The sequence below is a fragment of the Mercenaria mercenaria genome, chromosome 8 (assembly GCF_021730395.1).
Source record: "Mercenaria mercenaria strain notata chromosome 8, MADL_Memer_1, whole genome shotgun sequence".
Lineage (NCBI taxonomy): Eukaryota > Metazoa > Mollusca > Bivalvia > Venerida > Veneridae > Mercenaria > Mercenaria mercenaria.
In genome coordinates this window covers 19188655-19210441 of record NC_069368.1, presented here as the reverse complement: position 1 = coordinate 19210441, position 21787 = coordinate 19188655, and the positions used below count along the sequence as shown (strand labels likewise).

General features: G+C 37.8%; 1 protein-coding gene across 1 annotated transcript in view; it reads right to left on the bottom strand.

Moving 5' to 3' along the window:
• The window catches only part of LOC123522926 (tyrosine-protein phosphatase non-receptor type 9-like), a 45196-nt gene that overhangs the window by 17846 nt on the left and 5563 nt on the right, over positions 1-21787 (bottom strand). Inside the window, exons 3-7 of the mRNA XM_053549486.1 lie at positions 20309-20398; positions 17882-18006; positions 16487-16592; positions 14084-14194; positions 9762-10432 (exon numbers count right to left, since the gene is read on the bottom strand). Coding sequence (XP_053405461.1) covers positions 9762-10432; positions 14084-14194; positions 16487-16592; positions 17882-18006; positions 20309-20398 — 1103 coding nt within the window. The remainder of the gene's footprint in view (positions 1-9761; positions 10433-14083; positions 14195-16486; positions 16593-17881; positions 18007-20308; positions 20399-21787) is intronic.

Sequence of the window (21787 nt, the reverse complement as noted above, 5' to 3'; positions counted from 1 at the left end):
TTTTAGACCTACTGACCTAGTTTTTGACCGCATGTGACCCAGTTTCGAATCTGACCTAGATATCATCAAGATGAACATTCTGACCAACTTTCATAAAGATCCCATGAAAAATATGGCTTCTAGAGAGGTCACAAGGTTTTTTTATTATTTGACCTACTGACCTAGTTATTGATGGCACGTGACCCAGTTTCAAACTTGACCTAGATATCATCAAGGTGAACATTCTGACCAATTTTCATGAAGATCCATTCAAAAGTATGACCTCTACAGAGGTCACAAGGTTTTTTCTATTTTTAGACCTAATGACCTAGTTTTTGCCCGCAGCTGACCCAGTTTCGAACTTGACCTAGATATCATCAAGATGAATATTCAGACCAACTTTCATACAGATCCCATGAAAATTATGGCCTCTAGAGAGGTCACAAGGTTTTTCTATTATTTGACCTACTGACCTAGTTTTTGAAGGCACGTGACCCAGTTTCAAACTTGACCTAGATATCATCAAGATGAACATTCTGACCAATTTTCATGAAGATCATGTGAAAAATATGGCCTCTAGAGAGGTCACAAGGTTTTTCTATTTTTAGACCTACTGACCTAGTTTTTGACCGCACGTGACCCAGTTTCGAACTTGACCTAGATATCATCAAGATGAACATTCTGACCAACTTTCATAAAGATCCCATGAAAAATGTGACCTCTAGAGAGGTCACAAGCAAAAGTTTACGCACGGACGGACGCACGACGGACGACGGACGCTGCACGATCACAAAAGCTCACACTGTCACTTTGTGACATGTGAGCTAAAAAAGTTTCAAAATAAACTATTTATAGTAACATAAAAGGGAAGTAATTCAAAAAAATTATTGTAAGTACAAAAAAGAGCTCTGCACATCGTTTCGGTGTGGTGAACATTTGTGTAAAGTTTCCTTGAAATCCTTCAAGGGGTTCAAGAGTTACAGAGCGGACATGAAATTGCTAACGGACAGACGGACACCAGCGTCATATTATAATACGTCCCTTCGGGCATATAAAAAAACAACCAAAACTTACAGACTAATGTTATGGTGGTCATCTGTTATTTTGAAATTCAACGATGTGTGACTTATAGACCTGACTCAATTTATGCATAATCACAGATGCATGAAAGGATGGGTGCACAAACACACAGCCAGGGGTTTACTATTCCCCCCACCCACCCATTTTTAATAGTGGGGAGATACTGTAAAAGCTTTGATATTGCAAATTCACAATACCAAATTATTTTATACAGATCTGAAAAATAATAGAGATTAATTCTTTCTATTAATCTTGTTTATTCTGGCCTAAATCCAAAAGTATGGTTTAGTTGCCACAACGCTGCATCGTTGCTATGGCTAGTATCGCGAGATTTCGTAGCAGACGATAATTTAAATAAAATTAAATAAAAAAAAAAAAAAAAAGGTCACGTGTTTACTATACTTCCGTATTGGCCATTCAGCACGAGCACGTTGAACGAACAAGTCGTATTCTGCAAACTAGCTAAAGAAATGCCACGTGGCAGAGGTGCTAAGCGTAGGGTGGAGACAAGGGCCCAGGCCCAGGGTCGAGAGAAACGCCGCAGACCGGCGCCAGACGATGGAACAGAGGAAGACAGAGGTAATGTTATTGATTTCCAACAAATTATTCGCGAGTCTCAAGTGTCGGCAGACATTCAGAATAGGGAGTCTGGAAATGCTGTTCCTGAATGTAGTACTCGGGCGAATGTGCCCGGTGAGAATTTTGCTTCAAATGGCGGTACTTTGGACCGCGAAAGGCCTATTGCAAACCAAGGAATTGAGACTCCATTACTCATTGACGAAGCTTCGTTCGCCTCGAGTTCAATGATGCAAAATATTAATATAACACGTCTACCCCAGGACGATATCACTTTGCATGTTCCCTCAAGTCTAAAACAGAAAATATGTAGGGGTGAATACGTAAATTTAGCTTTACTTTTGAAGGGTGCGGTGGAACTTGCGGAATTCACTTCCGGTAGCACTTTAAAACTTTCAAACATCGGTACGATAGAATGTCGTCCGAACGAGTGTAAAGACGACATTGGTTCAATCGAACGCTGGACGGACGCGTTTATAATATTCATGTCTATATACCTCTCGGTCCATCCTGACAAAATTCATGAACTATTACACTATTCGTTCATCATTCGTGAATGCGCGTCTCGGCACGGGGGCAAGTTTTGGAAGATTTATGACCAGCAGTTTCGCTTACGTCAGGCCGTTATGCCCTCTTCATGGGCTATTATCAATCAGGACCTTTGGATTAGATGCTTGCCTTTTAGAAGCGAAGTTACCATGAACCTAGCGCCAGCAGCGCAAAAACCTGCAAATGTTTGTATAGCGTACAATAAAGGCTCTTGCAACTGGCAGAGCTGTAAGTTTAGGCATGTGTGTTACCACTGCGGGCGCTCTCACCCGATTTTGAATTGCTATACAGGCTCGAAGCCTCAAACCGCGCAAAATGTATTATTGCCGGAGAAGTTAGGCGACAAAACTTCACAAACCGGGCAATCTAGTTCCTTTCGGGCCTTTGGAACCGGGCGCGGGCGGGGTCGTGCACGCTTCCAACGAGGCACAAGCAAAAACTAAAGTTTTACCTGTAGAGCACGAAAACCAGCTAGCATTCTCTCCTGTAAATATCCATGCCCTGGAATCCTGGTTGAAATTATATAAATCAGCCGATGCAGATATTCTCCTTAACGGTTTTAAGTTTGGGTTTAAAATAAATTATTCTGGTCCTCGCCAAGCACGTTGGTCAAAAAATCTTAAATCCATAAAAGTACTGCATGAAGTTGCAAAAAAGAAAATTCAAAAAGAAATCAATGCGGGGCGTGTAGCTGGCCCTTTCACTACTTCACCGTTAGAAAATTTACAAATTTCGCCTATTGGCGTCATGCCAAAGAAAACACCAGGTGAATACAGGTTAATTCATCACCTGTCATACCCTGATGGTCGGTCTATTAACGAGTTGATTGACCCAAATTTATGTTCTGTTAAATATACTGAATTTGACGAGGCTGTTAAAATGATCCAAAGCCTTGGAAAAAATTGTTTTTTGTTTAAAATGGACATCAGGAACGCCTTCCGTCTATAGGCCCTTCTTAATATTATCTCATGAATATTGAATGAGATTCCCAGAGCGAGGCTGAGATGGGTCAGTTGTAAACATTGCTGATAAGCAGAATGGCAGCTACTAGAGTGATAGTGGTATATACCAGTTTAATCCCTATTTATAACTTTTTTTCTGCTGAAGATTATATTGGAACTTACAAGTTCTCTTCTAAAAAATATTTATGAATATTATAGTGAAAACTACATAAACTAATTTTAAAGTAAGATCAAATATTTGTACTACTTGAAACTAAATCATCAATACACATCTTATCTCTAAACCTGTAACTAATTGGTCAATTTATGCAACTGTAGAAGTGGCCAGCTTTTAACTTTTGATTATAAACACTGATTGCTTGTACTATTGGGGCTAGTAAGTTGTTTACACGGTAAAGTTTGTTCAGAGCAGTCAGATTCTTTCCCAACCATATTATTTCATATATCTTAAGTGACACCAACACAGGCTAGCTTATGTACCAATAGCAGCCAAAAGGTATGCTTAAGTCTGTGAAAACCATTTAAAAACCCTTATTTGGTTGTCAGTTTAAGGGCACCCTGGTTAGATACAAGTCCAGACAGACTAGAGATCCCTCCACTTGGGCTATTAAAGATCATATACCTTCAAGTTAAATTCAGGGAAAAGAAATGATCATCATATAGAAACCAGATTGGCTAGACTACAGTGAAAAACAAACTCAGCAATGTGGAGAAATAACAAAGCATTTAAGTTTAAATGTTTTAAGTTGGCTGGCTAAAGCAATACATTCTTATTTTTTCTAGCGCAGCTCCAGTCCTTCAGTGTTGATATTTCCGGTCCTTGTTCAACATAAAGTAGGACTGTTGTCAATGTTCTTCCTTCGGTTGTAGATGGTTCTTTTGTACTCTCCACTGTTTCACATTTTTGTCAGAAAATAAATAAATTAAAGGAATTTGAAAACAGCCTCCTTCATTTCTGAAAGCTGAAATGACTCTACAAAACATTATGTCAGTAATTATTTTATTTTTCTAATTATTAGACTAAGTGTTCTTTTTTGAAATTCGTCTTGGTTTAAGTTTTGGTCAGCCTGTATAATTTTCATTTTTGAAGTGCTAGGAACAAACGACTGCTGACTTAGAGATTTGTTCAGAAAAAAAAAAACAACAGAAATCTATGGTATAAAGAATAAATATGGTAAAACTGGAAATGCATTTAACTAGCAAATATACTATTTACTCTAATAACCTTCTTTGGAACACATTAAAAGTAAATTATTATTATCTTATCATAAACAGTGTACTTTTACACTGGAAGCAGTAATACTGCTCTGAGATAATGTTTACAACTGACCCATCTCAGCCTCGTTCTGGCAATGGAATGTAAAGCATGCATATAATTTGAGAAGGGGCTATTACCCATTCATCCAACAGATTACGAACTTTTAGGGTTTATGCTTGAAAACAAAATATATTATGATAAATCCTTACCATTTGGTTGTAGTATCTCTCCAAGTCTTTTTGAAAAATTTTCAACTTTTTTAGAGTATTGTGTTAAAAGCAAAATGAAATCAGGCCGCCTCCTACACTATTTAGATGATTTCCTAGGCGGCCAGAAAGATTACCTTTCGTGTGAGGCTTTGATGCGAATATTTCAATTTGTTATGCAGGAGTTAGGCTTGCCTTTGGCAGATGAAAAAACAGAAGGCCCGACACAGGTTATTGTGTTTTTGGGTTTAGAACTGGACTCAATTAAAATGGAAGTTCGTATACCATTAACAAAAATTCATGAAGTCATCCAGAAAATTCAATACACATTATCTAAAAAGTCAGTTACCTTGAAAGAAATGCAGTCCCTAATCGGGTCGTTGAATTTTTGCTGTCGGGCAATTACGATTGGCAGGCCATTTTGCAGAAAGTTGATTAACTCCACATGTGGTGTGAAACGCGCATATCATTATGTCCGTGTCAATAAGGAGATAAAAACAGACTTGGAGTTATGGCTACATTTCTTTAAAAAATTTAATGGTATATCAGTGTTTCATGATCAATTCTGGGTTTCCAATGATGATGAACAATTTTACACAGATAGTGCAGGTGGTGTTGGCTTCGGCATTTGGTTCAAAGGTCACTGGTGTCAGGCTCGGTGGCCCACAGATTGGATAGAAAACGGTTTTACAAAAGACATAACGTTTTTGGAATTGTTCCCTATCGTAGCGGCTTTATGCATTTTTGGCAATCATTTAAAAAACAAGAAAATTCGATTTAATTGCGACAACAAAGCAGTCGTACATATTTTAAACAGTAAAACTGCTAAAACCTCTTCAGTACTGACTTTACTTAGAATACTGACAGTTTTGTGCCTTCGTTTCAACTGTTTGATTAAGGCGTCGCATATTCCGGGCAAAAAGAATGAAATAAGTGATGCATTGTCTCGATTTCAGCTGTCCCGGTTCAAAGTGTTGGCTCCAGACGCAGACCCGAACCCGACACCAGTACCCAACATGCTTTGGAACATCTTCAAAGTAGATGTAAAAAGTTGGTTTTTGCAGGATTAGCGAGAAATACTGCGTTGACTTATAAAACAGCTTTAAATAGGTTTCATTCGTTTAGAGTAACCTATAGCTTGCCGAATTTATGGCCAGCTCCGTTAAGTCATGTGTCTCTGTTTATCACATATTGCTTTGAAAAATCTTACTCAGCAAAAACTATCTCTACGTATGTTGCCGGTTTAGCTTTTTTCCACAAAATTAACAATTGGGAAGATTCCACACAATGTTTTATTGTTAAAAAACTTTTAGAAGGCTGTCACAGATCACGCCCTTCAACCGATAATAGAGCACCTATTACTCTTAACATGTTAGAGGAAATGTGTAGACTATTACCTACTATTTGCAGGGGTCTAGCTAGGTCCAAATTTTTGGGAGAAGTCACTTCTCCCTCAAGCTGTTTTAGGGAGAAGTGGGGAGACTTTAGGGAGAAGTGGGAAGACTTTCTACCGCAATGATGTTGAGTGATTCGAAAGGTGGCTGTAATTTTCTTGTTTCTTGATAAAAAACATTGATGTGACCATTCATTTTCTTAGTTAGATCATTTCCCATACAGTGGTTATCGTTTTGTTACAAAATTCTGAAAAAAGTTGTTTTCAAAATTCAAGCCGATGCTATAAATGTAACACGCCCAATTTTGGTTATATCTTGTACATGTATGAAGTGTTTGTTATTAACACCGAGCAAAGAAGTAGAAGTGTATTTATTTTTTATAGCTCTTTGCACCGAGTCATTCACCGAAGAATGTCAGTATCTCACTCGAAATATAAAACTGAAAGTAAAATGTGTACAGTATAAGTTCCGTATTCCTAGACAACCCTATGAGGATAGGCTAGGATTACGGAAGTATTTAAGAGGCATCAAATATATGTTAAGACATGCATAGGCTACATGATGTTGTAAACTTACTTATTTCACTTAAACAAAAACGTATTCGGGTGTTGATTTCGCCCGATTCTATATGCGCGGAAATCTAAATTTAAGTGACAGGCAAAAACAAATCATTTAAAGTATAGAAACTTTTTATAATCCTTTTGAGCTATTATTAAGAATATAATTCTTCATTTGTCTGCCAATTTTCAAAAAAAAATATTTAGTAAAATGGCTGATCGATAACACGAGATAATAGGGCAGGCATGAAAAAAAAACGCTATTTTATGTGAAATAAGTAAGTTTACAATAAGAGTTATGCATGTCATAACAGACATTTGATGCCTCTTAAATACTTCTGTAATCCTAGCCTATCCTCATAGGGTTGTCCAGGAATACGGAACTTCCGTAATCCTAGAATCGGAGGCTAGGATTACGGTACCGTAATCGTAGCCACTGCCAATCTAGAAATACATATTCAAATAAATTCATCGATGGAAGTCAATTTAACGAAGTTAATACATTACATGTCATTCTTTTATCATAACAAATAATTGTGTACCATATTACAATTAATCGCATGGTTAATCAGCAGTTTCTTTAATAAAATATTGTTGTTTTTTTTGCACTCGAACATGTTGACAATTAACGCGAAGTGTCAAAGACGTAAACGCGGCGCTGATTGGCTTAACACAATAGACTCTGGTGTATCGGATAATTTGATTCCCTTTCACACTTCTCGGGATAATCTCGCAAGTACCTGAGGTAGGCGGAGCTTAAATTATGCTGCCGGTGCGTGTGTTTGTATATTCGACACTCATAATGACACGGTGCAAATTGTCAACAGTCTGGGTAGCAGTAATTAGCGAGTGCGGAAATCAAAGAAAATCGGGCGACTTGCATTTCGCTCTGAGGTTAGATTTGAGCGAAGTTTGAAGTTCTAGAGCGCCTATTTCGCTCAAGTCGCCCAGTCGCGAGAGCCCTGATTTGTTATAATGGTTACGAGTCCAAGCTTTTCCAGGCCATGTTCTGTTTAGCCTTTTTCGGATTATTTCGCGTTGGTGAAATGGTTGTATCACGAGCACAATGTAATACAATTCAGTTTAAAGACATTGTTTTCAAAGATAATAATTCGGTTCAGATCACAATGCATTCATTTAAAACAAACCAACGTCATATCCCGGTTACAATCAGGATACCGTGTGAAAACAACAAGTTAGTTTGTCCCGTCTGTTCATTACGAAACTATTTGAAGGCAAGACTGAGTCTGGAAGGCCCACTATTTGTTCACAAAAATGGTGATCACGCTACTCGATACCAGTTTTCGGCTATATTACGCAAGTGCATGTCTCATTCCAGGTTTAGGGCTAATCATTTTCAAACTCACAGTTTTCGTATTGGCAGGGCTTCTGACTTAGCTAGTAGGGGAATTCCGGGATCCGCCATTATGAAATTAGGTAGATGGCGGTCTTCTTCATATAAGTCATACATTCGGTTTTAACAAGGCATACGTCCAGTAATAACGTCACTCTTTAATGGCTCTTTCAGATATCTGGGTAGTCGGGGACTCTATCCCTTACTGGGCCGGGTCAAGAGCCAGTGACATGGTCAACTTGAACTTACCAAACAATTTGTCAATCGCTTGGTGGTGCAAGAGAGGGATGGGATTGCAGGACCTTATGCACGCCATGCAGCTGCCGGCTCTGTTTCGGAATTCCCCTAAGGTAATTGTCATACACGTGGGGGGAAATGACATGACCAAACATTCTGTAAAGTTCTTATTCAAACTTATAAAGGACTCTTTTGAATACATAAGACAAGCCTTTCCTGAGACCCGAATACTGTGGACAGACATTTTACCACGGCTTCAATGGGGAGTCCCGAACGATAAATTTAGGAGCATACAAACGAAACGTAAACGGATCAACCAGTTCGGGCGCAGTTCGGCGGATGAAGTACTTAAAATAGACATCGATGAGCAGACACCGGGCTTCTTTCGTGTCGATGGTGTTCATCTTTCGGACGTTGGTCTGGAATTTTACTTGGATTCTTTAAGAGAGTGCCTTTTAAAACTTGTACTATAAGAATTTTGGGGAAAATAAAAAGAAATTTGAGTCGTTTCTTTTTTATTTCGTGGCGGAAAATTCTTACATCTGGGTGCGACTGAGGACATGCCATACTGAGCTGTTAATAATGTCAAATACTAAATTCTTTTGCATACTCATGGGTCCCTGACCAGCCGCCGCCATTCAACGGGGTTGGTGACACTCATGGGTTCAAAAATTCAATTTTTCTGGTTCGTTTTTTCGAGCATATAAGAATTGGCCAGAGAGCGAAAAGGGCTAGGCGTTCTTATAGTTGCTCAACCATTTACATAGGTTATATTTTTTACATTTATGGTTATTAGGTTTATGTTGCGCTAATGGTGTTACCTTGGTACTAACAGTTACCTGGTTCGTTTATGGTACATGGAAGTACCTGGTTTTGGTATGGTACCAAAGGGGTACCTGGTTCGTATATGGTACATGGTGTACCTGGTTATTGTATGGTATCAAAGGGATACCTGGCTTTTGTATGGTACCAAAGGGGTACCTGGTTCTTGTATGGTACCAAAGGGGTACCTGGTCCGTATATGGTACATGACAGTACCTGGTTCTTGTATGGTACCAAAGGGGGTGCCTGGTTCTACCTGGTTAATCGTAACAAGGGTTACGGGGATAGTTTATGGCATAATGCTTGTGCCATAGTTTTAGCGCAACAAGGTTCGAATTCTTTTAGGCATGCCCTGGTCGCTCCCTTTGTGAGGATTTTCAACTTCATTCGCCATTTAACGTTTGAAGTTTGATGCCACTATGACCGTCTTTAAATCCACACTTACCCGAAACGAAAAATAAATGGTATTATATCGTCAGAAGTGTTCTTGCTTTCTTTTTACAAAAGGTTTAAGTTATGTGATGGTACGTCAGTCCAGGAATTGGTCCTAGAATAATGCCATCTACTAAACCAAAACATGAATTCATGTCAGACCAATTGTTTAATCACCAAGCAACAAGCACCATTTTGCAACCCATTTCCTACTATTTATCTAATTTTAGATCTGAAACTTTAAATACTGAAAAATAACATTTTTTCATTTACATACAATGCATACAACAGTGTATCATGCAACTATACTTACGAATTAAAGCAGTAAATCTTCAAATAAATATGTGGTATTTACTTTGATAAATGAAATGTCCCAGCAGGTGGCTCTCGTCGGATTTCAGCATATTCATCATGAAGTCCTTTCTTCCCCTTTTCCTTCACATGTCTGACTAGATCAGCGACTGTCATCCCGCCTTCCTCAGCCATATGTACTGAATCTTCCCATATGTTAGATCCATGTGACGTTGGTCGCTTTTTACACGGATTTGGGGGAGGAATATCCTCCATGTTTGTGTCCATTTGACGAGATTCACTGAAGTCTCGACTACCTTTACTACTAACACGACTGGAATTATGTGCATTATCAGATTCATGTCTACGTTTCGATTTACCTCGTCCCCCTTCTTTTTCAACATTTACTTCTTTTTCTATACCATTAATATCAATCAGATCATCTTTTTCCCCTTCTTCGTTACTCTGTTTTTCAGAAACTGTTTCCTTAGAATCTTCTGACTCTAACCCTCCATCATTTAAGTGTACAAAATCTGAGTTTTCACTAGAACTGTGAGACACTGATTGTTTTCGTGAAACAAAATATGAATCAATAACGTCAGAGTTTGACTGATGAATTTGAGCACACACCTGTAACCAATGGCGATGGTTTACGCTAAGATTTCCACCAAATTTTTGTGGAAGTGAGTCACGGGGTATATGTTGTAGTAGCTGCTCTTGGTTTACTGTGAAAACCTGATGTGAAAAAATAAATATTTTCAAAAACATTCCCCTAACCCTTACCATGCTGGACACGATTGATTTTGCCTTTGTAACTAGTGTAGATCATGATCAGCCTGCACATCCGTGCAGTCTGATCATGATCTACACTGTTCGCTATTCAGCCAGTATCTTTTTGGTAAGCACCCCTTTCAACAGTTAATGGTACTGTCCAAATTGGAAGATGGACAAGTTCATAACAGAAATTTAGTATGGAATGTCAGTGGTTCTACCTAGGTGCCGGCCCATGAAATAACTTCACAGAGTCTTCCTCCATTATCAACGCTGGAAAGTCACCATATGACCTATAATTGTGTTAGTGCCATGTCAAACCCAACAAAAAATATGAAAGTACGCATTAATTTTCAAACAATTGCTTAGTAACTGAAACATCTTAATATGTATCAGAGATGATTGATAAATGCCTCCAGACGTCAAGATATCAGGGAGATCATTTTCCTAGTCAAGAGACTGAAAATGGAAGCCTAATAAACATCTTTAAAGAGAAAATTGGGAATTGGACAAGAAACAATCCGTATTAAATAATAAATTTCAAACAAAGGGCCATGAAGGCCCTGTATGGCTCACCTGACCTATTGACCTAAAGATTATCAAGATTATCATTCTGGCCAAGTTTCATTAAGATATGGTCATAAATGTGGCCTCTAAAGTGTTAACAAGCTTTTCCTTTGATCTGACCCAGTGACCTAGTTTTTAACCAGACATGACCCAGATTCGAAACTGACCTAAAGATCACAAAGATTAACATTCTGACTAAGTTTCGTGAAGATACAGTCATAAATGTGGCCTCTAGAGTGTTAACGAGCTTTTCCTTTGATTTGACCTAGTGACCTAGTTTTTGGCCCCACCTGACCCAAATTTGAACTTGACTTATAGATCATCAAGATTAACATACTCACCAAGTTTCATTAAGATATGGTCATAAATGTGGCCTCTACAGTGTAAACTAGCTTTTCCTTTGATTTGACCCGGTGACCTAGTTTTTTAACCCACATGACCCAGATTCGATCTTGACCTAAAGATCATCAAGATTAACATTCCGACTATATTTCATGAAGATATAGTCTTAACTGTGGCCTTTAGAGTGTTAACAAGCTTTTCCTTTGATTTGACCCAGTGACCTAGTTTTTGACCCCACCTGATCCAGATTTGAAAATGACCTATAGATCATCAATATTAACATTCTGACCAAGTTTCATTAAGATTATATTCTGACCAAGTTTCATGAAGATACAGTCATAAATGTAGCCTCTACAGTGTTAACAAGCTTTTCCTTTGATTTGACCTGGTGACCTAGTTTTTGACCCCAGATGACCCAATATCAAAATCGTCCAAGATTTTATTGAGGGTAACATTCTGACTAAGTTTCATTGAAATTGGGCCAAAATTGTGACCTCTAGAGTGTTAACAAGCTTTTCCTTTGATCTGACCCAGATTCGAACTTAACCTAAAGATCATCAAGATTAACATTCTGACTATATTTCATGAAGATATAGTCTTAACTGTGGCCTTTAGAGTGTTAACAAGCTTTTCCTTTGATTTGACCCAGTGACCTAGTTTTTGACCCCACCTGATCCAGATTTGAAAATGACCTATAGATCATCAAGATTAACATTCTGACCAAGTTTCATTAAGATATATTCTGACCAAGTTTCATGAAGATACAGTCATAAATGTAGCCTCTACAGTGTTAACAAGCTTTTCCTTTGATTTGACCAGGTGACCTAGTTTTTGAGCCCAGATGACCCAATATCGAACTTGTCCAAGATTTTTATGAGGGTAACATTCTGACCAAGTTATATTAAGACAAGGCCAAAATTGTGACCTCTAGAGTGTTAACAGTCAAATTGTTGATGACGGACAACTGACGACGGACGGACGACGATGGACACAGGGTGATCACAAAAGCTCATCTTGAGCACTTTGTGCTCAGGTGAGCTAAAAACAAGAGCACTGCAATGCAGAGCAACATACACAAAGCAAAGTCATATATGACCTTTGACCCCTAAGTGTGACCTTGACCCTGAAGTGAGTTTTCCGAAACATGCGCTCTGCACGTCCTCTTGGTGTGGTGAACATTTGTGCCATGTTTCTTTGAAATCCTTAGAGCAGTTCAAGAGTTACCGAGCGGACAAGAAACAAACTGATATGACATTTGACCCCTAAGTGTGACCTTGACCTTGAAGCGAGACATCCAAAACATGTGCTCTGCACGTCATCTTGGTATGATGATCATTTGTGTAAAGTTTCTTTGAAATCTTTCAAGGGGTTCAAGAGTTACACAGCAGACACGAAATTGCTAAGGGACGGACAGACACCGGGGGTATAACATAATACGTCCCTTCAGGCGTATAAAAATGAACACTAAGCAGCTAATAACCAGCTGAACTCGTAGCTTCCAAAGTTTAGGGGCTGAGCCTGAAATTAGGGGCCCAACTATATGACAAAGTTGAAAGTACACTGCATTATAACTGATATGTACTTTGACTGTGAATAATTGTCAAGAGTGAATGTTGTATTTAAATGTTTATCATGTAAATTCTATCTTTTTCATTATAATTAGATAATCAGTTTTTATCTAATTTTTTGTGTTGAACTGTTGTATTTTTATTTTACAGAAAGCCACGTTCAAACTTAAGATCTGTTATATGTTCTGAAACTGTTCCATGTCTTTATGTGTTACCTTCTTTAAAAAAAGTTGTTATTATTATTATTATTATTATTATTATTATTATTACAGTTATCAATAAAATGATTTTACAAGTTTATCAGTTAAGGGAGTGAAATAAAGCCATTACATATTTTTGGTATTACATTAGTGTAATAAAGGTTTGACGATGATGTCCTTTAAAGTATAAGAGACGTTGGTCAAATTAAGTTACTCTAAAATAGGTAAAACAAGAAGCTGCATTCAATAAACGCTTGATACCCCCGGTGGCATCCTTGTCGATACAAAGCAACCTAAGTCCAAAACGAGGTCAAGTTCAAGGTCAAACTGAGGTCAGGTGATGTCTGAAGATGAGGAGTGGTCACAGGTTACATCTGCTTTAGTATCAAGTCATTCTGGTAAGGGGTATTGATGCTAGATGAAACGGTCCCATCTGGTTAACCTCGTATGGACGAACGGACGAACAGGATAATCACTATATGCCTCCCGCATCAGTAGATGCCAGGGGCATAAAAAAGAAGTTTTTTATGTATCAGCAGGAAAAGCTTACATGTGATAAAAACAACATCACTTTTGTGTCTTTTGTCGGTTGTTATGTTTCTAAACATTAAACAGTGATTTAAAATTTCACTGAAATGTCAGTATTTGATAGAGGTAACAAAGAAAAACAATATATGAAGTTAGTAAAGGAGTATATGAGCCACAACATGAGAAAACCAACATAGTGCATTTGCAACCAGCATGGATCCAGACCAGCCTGCACATCTGCGCAGTCTGGTCAGGATCCATGCTGTTTGCTTTCAAAGCCTATTGCAATCAGAGAAACTGTTAGCGACCAGCATGGATGCTTAGGCTGGTCTGGATCCATGCTGGTCGCAAATGCACATGTTGGTTTTCTCATGGTGCTGCTCAGTTTTAATGACCAGTGTTATACCTACTCTATCTCTAAGTTTTTCTCTCACAAAAAGACGTAAAATTTTGAAAGGAGCCTTAAACCAGAGTGGAGCTGTAACAATCAGAACTTTCTTCAATCTCGCTGGATAGGCTCCCTGAAATACATAAATTACAGTAATGGTATGACCCAGAAAAGATATTTGTGATTGATTTTGAATAAACATGAAGAATAAACAATATGGCCATGGCCCTAAATTGCTCACCTGAGTCTAACTGCTTCCATGAACAGTTTTGGAAGAATGTCATAAACGGAAAATAAATGGAGGTTGGTGACACAGGATAATAGGACCCAATACCAAAGAGTTAGGTTTTTGGGTGCTGGTGATGGGGGAGGGTAATATATGCAGCGGGATGATGTGATACTAAGAGACAATAGACAGTTTCAAGAGCTGGAATGGAGGGGATGTAATGTCGGTGGGAGCTTGAAGGAGTTTGGTAGATGGTCACCTGAGGAACATTTGTATGAAACTAGAGATGCTTTTGAGAAAAGTGCATGTCTGCCACAACTGCCCTTATGAAAAATGTTAGTTTCTCTATGTTTTAGACGAGTGGATCCAATCAGATGGTCTGGATGAGTGGATCCAATCAGTTATTCAAGGGCCATAAATCAAAAGTGCCTGGGCCGATTTGGCTAGTTATCGAACTTGGGTAAAGTCTTATGGCCAAACACATTTTGTTCAAGTTTGGAGAAGATCACATGAGAAATGTTCGACTTAGAGAGCGGACAAGAGTAAACAGACGGATTTTTCCGGTAATTCAAGGGCCGTAACTCTAAAATGCCTGGACCGATTTGGCTAGTTATCGAACTTGGCTGAGGTCTCATGGTCAATCACATTTTGTTCAAGTTTGGTGAAGATCGGATGAGAAATCTTCGACTTAGAGTGCGGACAAGAGTAAAAAGCCCGATTTTTCGATAATTCAAGGGACGTAACTCCAAAATGCCTGGACCGATTTGGCTAGTTATGGAACTTGGCTGAGGTCTCATGGTCAAACACATTTTGTTCAAGTTTGGTGAAGATCGGATGAGAAATGTTTAATTAAGAGTGCGGACATGAGTAAAAAGGCCAATTTTTCGATAATTCAAGGGCCGTAACTCCTAAATGCCTGGACCGATTTGGCTAGTTATCGAACTTGGCTGAGGTCTCATGGTCAAACAAATTTTGTTTAAGTTTGGTGAAGATCGGATGAGAAATCTTCGACTTAGAGCGTGGACAAGAGTAAAAAGGCTGATTTTTCGATAATTCAAGGGCCGTAACTCCAAAATGCCTGGACCGATTTGGCTAGTTATCGAACTTGACCGAGGTCTTATAGTTAAACACATTTTGTTCAAGTTTGGTGAAGATCGGATGAGAAATCTTTGAATTAGATCGCGGACAAGAGTAAAAAGGCCGATTTTTGGTAATTCAAGGGCCATAACTCTAAGACGCCTGGACCGATTTGGCTAGTTATCAAACCTGGTCGAGGTCTTATGGTCAAACACATTTTGTTTAAGTTTGGTGAAAATTGGATGAGAAATGTTCGACTTAAAGTGCGGACAAGCTTTGTGACAGACACACAGACAGACAGACACACACACACACTGGAGTAAATCAATATGTCTCCCACACCACTGTGTGGTGGGAGACATAATTACTTTAAATTTGCCCAGAAGTTTCAAATGAGATTATAGAGAGTATTAGTCCCATCCCCAGGCAGCTATGTTTTTATATAGTAAAGAATGAATAGAAGAAATTTGGTAGAGTCACCAAAAGAACATAAATGAAATTGGACCAGTTGTGGTTCAGATGAGAATATTTTTATTGTTTTCCATAAAGCAATCTGGAAATTAGTGCCAACCCCTGGCGGCCATGTTTTTTTAATGGAAAAGAATGACTGATTTCAGGAGGAATTAAGTACAGGGTCACTTAAGGAAAACTGCTATGAAGTTCTTGTGAAGTTGGTCCGTACGTTTTTTCAAACCTTTCCATACAGCCTTGTAGAGAAAATCTAGCTCCGTCCCCTAAATGCTATGCTTTTAAACGAAAGAGAATGACCAGAAGGGATTTGGTAGCAAAGAACATTGCTGTTAAAATATTTTGAGATCATAAGAAAATACACTTAATGGTTTAAGCATACTGAGAATCTTTAAATTGAGGTTGTTAGAATATAGAGCGCTCTACATCTAATGGGTTAATCATGTCGAGATTTTTTAAACCGAGGTCATTAGAAAATACACTTTAGAGCTTAATCATGTCAAGAATCTCTACACTGAGATCAGCTCAAGCAAATTTACATTTGATAATATATACTGAGGTAATGCCAAGTAAATTTCAGTAGGGCATCTTTATACTGAGGTCATATGCAGAAAATTTTCTTGAGATAATAAATTAACATATATATGTACTTACCTTAAGCATATTGAGGATCTTTATACTGAGGTCATAATCAAAATTGCCGTACTTGGACTCTGACATATCGTAGATAAATACAATCCCATGACGTTGCGTTTCACGGCTGAAATATAAAGGTAAGAATGAATAACTTTTTTGAGGATAGACTGAAAATCTGGAAGGAGTGTAAAAGGCACAGCAGTTTTGCTTCAACACTTAAGATACAATGCAACCTATCTACTGTTGATCCATCTAATCTGTAACAAGTTTTTATGTGAACTGCGGGTTTGTTTTGCAAGATCCGGATATTAAATATAATAGGGTTATTATAACAGTAGCTCGATCTGGGATGCTGTATTTGGCTCGAGTGGAGTTTTGCCAGATTGGATCTCACAAGGCGCACATACGCTGAGTGTGATCCGACCTTACAAAATACATTAGAGTCGAATGAAAATCCCGGATCTAGCTACTGTTATAATGATCCTTTTATTATATACATCTACCTTTTTGTTTGTTGTTTGGTTATTGAACGAAATCTTCAATGTTTATTGATACTGAAATGGAACTAAGTGAAGTTTTTATGTGCGCTATTTATTGAACTGTGTCAGGTCATGCATATTAATGAAAGTAGTCCGGCAGCATACAATATGGAAGGTACAATACGGAATTTAAAAGGTACAATACGGATTTTTTTTCTGTCTCTTCATATTTTATTGTGAAATACACATAGATTATTTTACAGAATTTATAAATGTATATAATAAACCTATATAAGGTCTCCATGGGTCGTAGCAGGATCTCTTTGATTTAGTTGAATTAATGTCAATTCTATGGTCAAAAATGCATTTATCACACTATAAAAAGTTTCGTATGAAGACGCTGCTATTATGCCTTTGAACTTTGATATTCTGAAAGATCTATAGCTAACCATTTACAAACAGTCAAAATATTGTTTGAAATTTTGGGTGTCAAAAATGGCTGAATTTTACAATGGAAATTTATGATGGAAATAACCCTCACCTCAAAATAGCAAAAAAATGTTTATCCTTTTTAAATAATATATGTTTGTGAGAAATATTGTTTCTGTAATAAGTAGATGGATTTTGAGTCAACAACTGAAGCTGTACCAGTATATTCCTTAAAAATTCAAGATATCATTCCTCATTTTTCCTAACTATTTTACTGATATTCCTGTAACTTGTTTTGAAAGAAAACATACATTGTCAAATATATAACTTTTAAGACAAATCAGTATTTCCATGCTAACATCTTTTCACATTCTGTTATTTCAAAAGAACCAAACAAGTTCAAAAGTTTAGTCATCAAAACGTTTTCAACATATTTAATACATTTAAATGTATTTCAAAAACTTGGTAACTGACAGCTTAAAAACTCTGACACCTAATGACTTACCTTTCTAAAGCAGCATCTAGAAGATATATAAGAGCCTTAAGAACAACCTGATGCGTCGTGTCAGAGGGCTGATGACATTTTGCTGTAAATAATGCTATTCCTGCACCATGACTGTCTCGTCCAGACTAAAAGTTCAAAGAATAATATGTTAATTATAATTTTTACATTGTTCAATATCTGTTTCAGTAGTTTTTATTTTGTTTAGGTTTAGACTCACTGACCCAATTTAAGGTCATATGGCATTTTTTCCCAGTTTTTGTTGGTTTCGGAAAACCCCAGGAGCCCCTGAGGCACTGTCTAAGGCATGGGTGAGCACCTGGGTATAAATACATACATGTACATGTATATTCAATAAGCCTACTGGATGGCTTTCTCACATGAAAAACAAGAGGACCATGATGGTCCGGAATCGCTCACCTCTTCCCACATGACCCAGTTTTGAGTATGACGTCGTTTTTTCTATTATTTGACATAGTGACCTAGTTTTTGAGCTCATGTGACCCAGTTTTAAACTTGACCTAGATATTATCAAGATAAAAATTCTGACCAATTTTCATGAAGATCCATTGAAAAATATGGTCTCTAGAGAGGTCACAAGGTTTTTCTATTATTTGACCTATTGACCTAGTTTTCGAAGGTACGTGACCCTGTTTTGAACTTTATCTAGATATCATCAAGGTGAAAATTCAGATCAATTTTCATGAAGATCCATTGAACAATATGGCCTCTAGAGAGGTCAAAAGATTTTAATAATTTTAGACCTACTGACCTAGTTTTTGACCGCAGTTGACCCAGTTTCGAACTTGACCTAGATATCATCAAGATGAATATTCAGACCAACTTTCATACAGATCCCATGAAAAGTATGGCCTCTAGAGAGGTCACAAGGTTTTTTATTATTTGACCTACTGACCTAGTTTTGTAAGGCACGTGACCCAGTTTCAAACTTGACCTAGATATCATCAAGGTGAACATTCTGGCCAATTTTTATGGAGATCCATTCATAAGTATGGCCTCTAGAGAGGTGACAAGGTTTTTCTATTTTTAGACCTACTGACCTAGTTTTTGACCGCACATGACCCTGTTTCGAACTTGATCTCGATATCATCAAGATAAACATTCAGACCAATTTTCATACAGATCTCATGAAAAATATGGCCTTTAGAGAGGTCACAAGGTTTTTCTATTATTTGACCTACTGACCTAGTTTTTGGCGGCACGTGACCCACTTTCGAACTTGACCTAGAGATCATTAAGATGAACATTCAGACCATATTTCATACAGATCCCATGAAAATTATGGCCTCTAGAGAGGTCACAAGGTTTTTCTATTATTTGACCTACTGACCTAGTTTTTGAAGGCACGTGACCCAGTTTCGAACTTGACCTAGATATCATCAAGGTGAACATTCTGATCAATTTTCATGAAGATCTCATGAAATATATGGCCTCTAGAGAGGTCACAAGGTTTTTCTATTTTTAGAACTACTGACCTAGTTTTTGACCGCACGTGACCCAGTTTCGAATCTGACCTAGATATCATCAAGATGAACATTCTGACCATATTTCATACAGATCCCATGAAAAATATGGCCTTTAGAGAGGTCACAAGGTTTTTCTATTATTTGACCTACTGACCTAGTTTTAGACGGCACGTGACCCTGTTTCGAACTTGACCTAGATATCATCAAGGTAAACGTTCTGACCAATTTTCATGAAGATCTTGTGAAATATATGGCCTCTAGAGAGGTCACAAGGTTTTTCTATTTTTAGACCTACTGACCTAGTTTTTGAAGGCACGTGACCCAGTTTCGAACTTGACCTAGATATCATCAAGATGAACATTCTGACCAACTTTCATAAAGATCCCATGAAAAATGTGACCTCTAGAGTGGTCACAAGCAAAAGTTTACGGACAGACGGACGCACGGGCGACGGACACCGCGCGATCACAAAAGCTCACCTTGTCACTTTGTGACAGGTGAGCTAAAAAAACTCACCCCAAGTGAGGTTTGAACACAAGGAAGTGAGAGCCAAGTGATTCAAAGCCAGAGACCTTAACCAATCAGCCAAAGAGGCCCCTTCTTCAATATTTCATGACATTTAAAATAATATAAAAGCCAAACATTAAAGAAATGTTCTGCAGGTCTTTCGCTTATTCCTCTAAAATTAACCTAGAAGTGCATCAAAACATATACAAACGCTGCTTTTCCAAGTACTCTATGTAGGTACAAACAAACATGCCAGTAGTTAAAACTCTTGTTACAAATGAGGAGAGGTGAAGGGGGTGGGGGTGGGTTAAAAGTGATTCTAGTTAAGATTTTCAGTACAATGTACCACTGAAATTACAATTAAAATGTATTTGTACCTTCCTTGAAACAAAATTCATTCAAACGTGTTTGAGGCTTAGTTATCTGAGTGACTTACCAAAACAGTAAATTTTCCTGTGCTTAATTCCTTCTGCAGATTTAGATCATTGAAGTCAGTCTCTGTTAATCCCTCCTTAGCTCGCATATCCTATAATAAATCAAAAGAAAATGCAGGTCCAATATCAAACAAAAATCAAACCTATAAATTTGTATTCATCATGTGCTTCAAATCCCATAAAAGTATAGCTTTTATGACAAGTTTTTGAATGATTCATACATATTTTTTTTTTTGTATTCTCATCCCCCCCCCCCCCCTCCCACCCCCACCCTGACCCCACTTAGTTTGGTAAAATGGTACATACACCATGTGTATTGAACTGGACTAGTTCATGAATTTTCTTCTGAGAATGAGTATGAAAATTATTTCCACGTTTTATTTACATTTTGCTGCAGCGGAAATTTCAATTCAGACATGTACTAGGATGTCATTGGTACTTGTAGTATAGTACTTTCCTATATCATACGGTATATAGAAAGAAGCATTATGCATAGCTGAATATTTTCATATCTGGTTCTGAAAACCTGTGTTTTATGAAATCATTCATACTGAAGGGAGACTAATCTTTGAGACTTATGTGGTAACATCAAATTGATCAATCCACAAAATTAACCCTTACCCTGCTAAATTTCTATAATGAACTTGCCCATCTTTCAGTTTGGACAGTACCATTAACTGTTAAAAGAGGTGCTAAAAAAAGAGAGACTGACTGAATGGCGAACAGTGTAGATCATGATCAGACTGCATGGATGTGCAGGCTGATCATGATCTACACTGGTCACAAAGGCAGTTCTAATCAATTGTGTCCAGCATGATAAGAGTTAAATCTCAGCATATACTAGTAAGCAAAGTTCCAATTCTTTAATCGTGATACATTTATATGTGGAAATCTGAGAATTCATATCCCAACAACATCAACAGAAACAATATTACAGATTCTTTTAAGTCTTGATTCATTTGCCACTTAAACATTGGAAGTCTACAATTAACAGTAACTTTGATTGACGGACTAGTGGGAAAACCCCACTACAACATAAAAAATTCACTCAAAATACTGCTTGAGTTTTGGTTCATTAACCCTTAGCCTGCTGGCGGCAGATGATTCTGCCTTTGTGACCAGTGCAGACCAAGATCAGCCTGCACATCTGTGCAGTCTGATCATGGTCTGCACTGTTCGCTATTCAGTCAGTAAATTTTCAGTGAAAGCCCCTTTGAATAATAAGTGGTACTGTTCAAATTGAAAGATGGACCAGTCCATTATAGAACAAGAGGACCATGATGGTCCTGAATCGCTCACCTCTTCCCACATGACCCAGTTTTGAGTATGACGTCGTTTTTTCTATTATTTGACATAGTGACCTAGTTTTTGAGCTCACGTGACCCAGTTTTGAACTTGACCTAGATATTATCAAGATAAAAATTCTGACAAATTTTCATGAAGATCCACTGAAAAATATGGTCTCTAGAGAGGTCACAAGG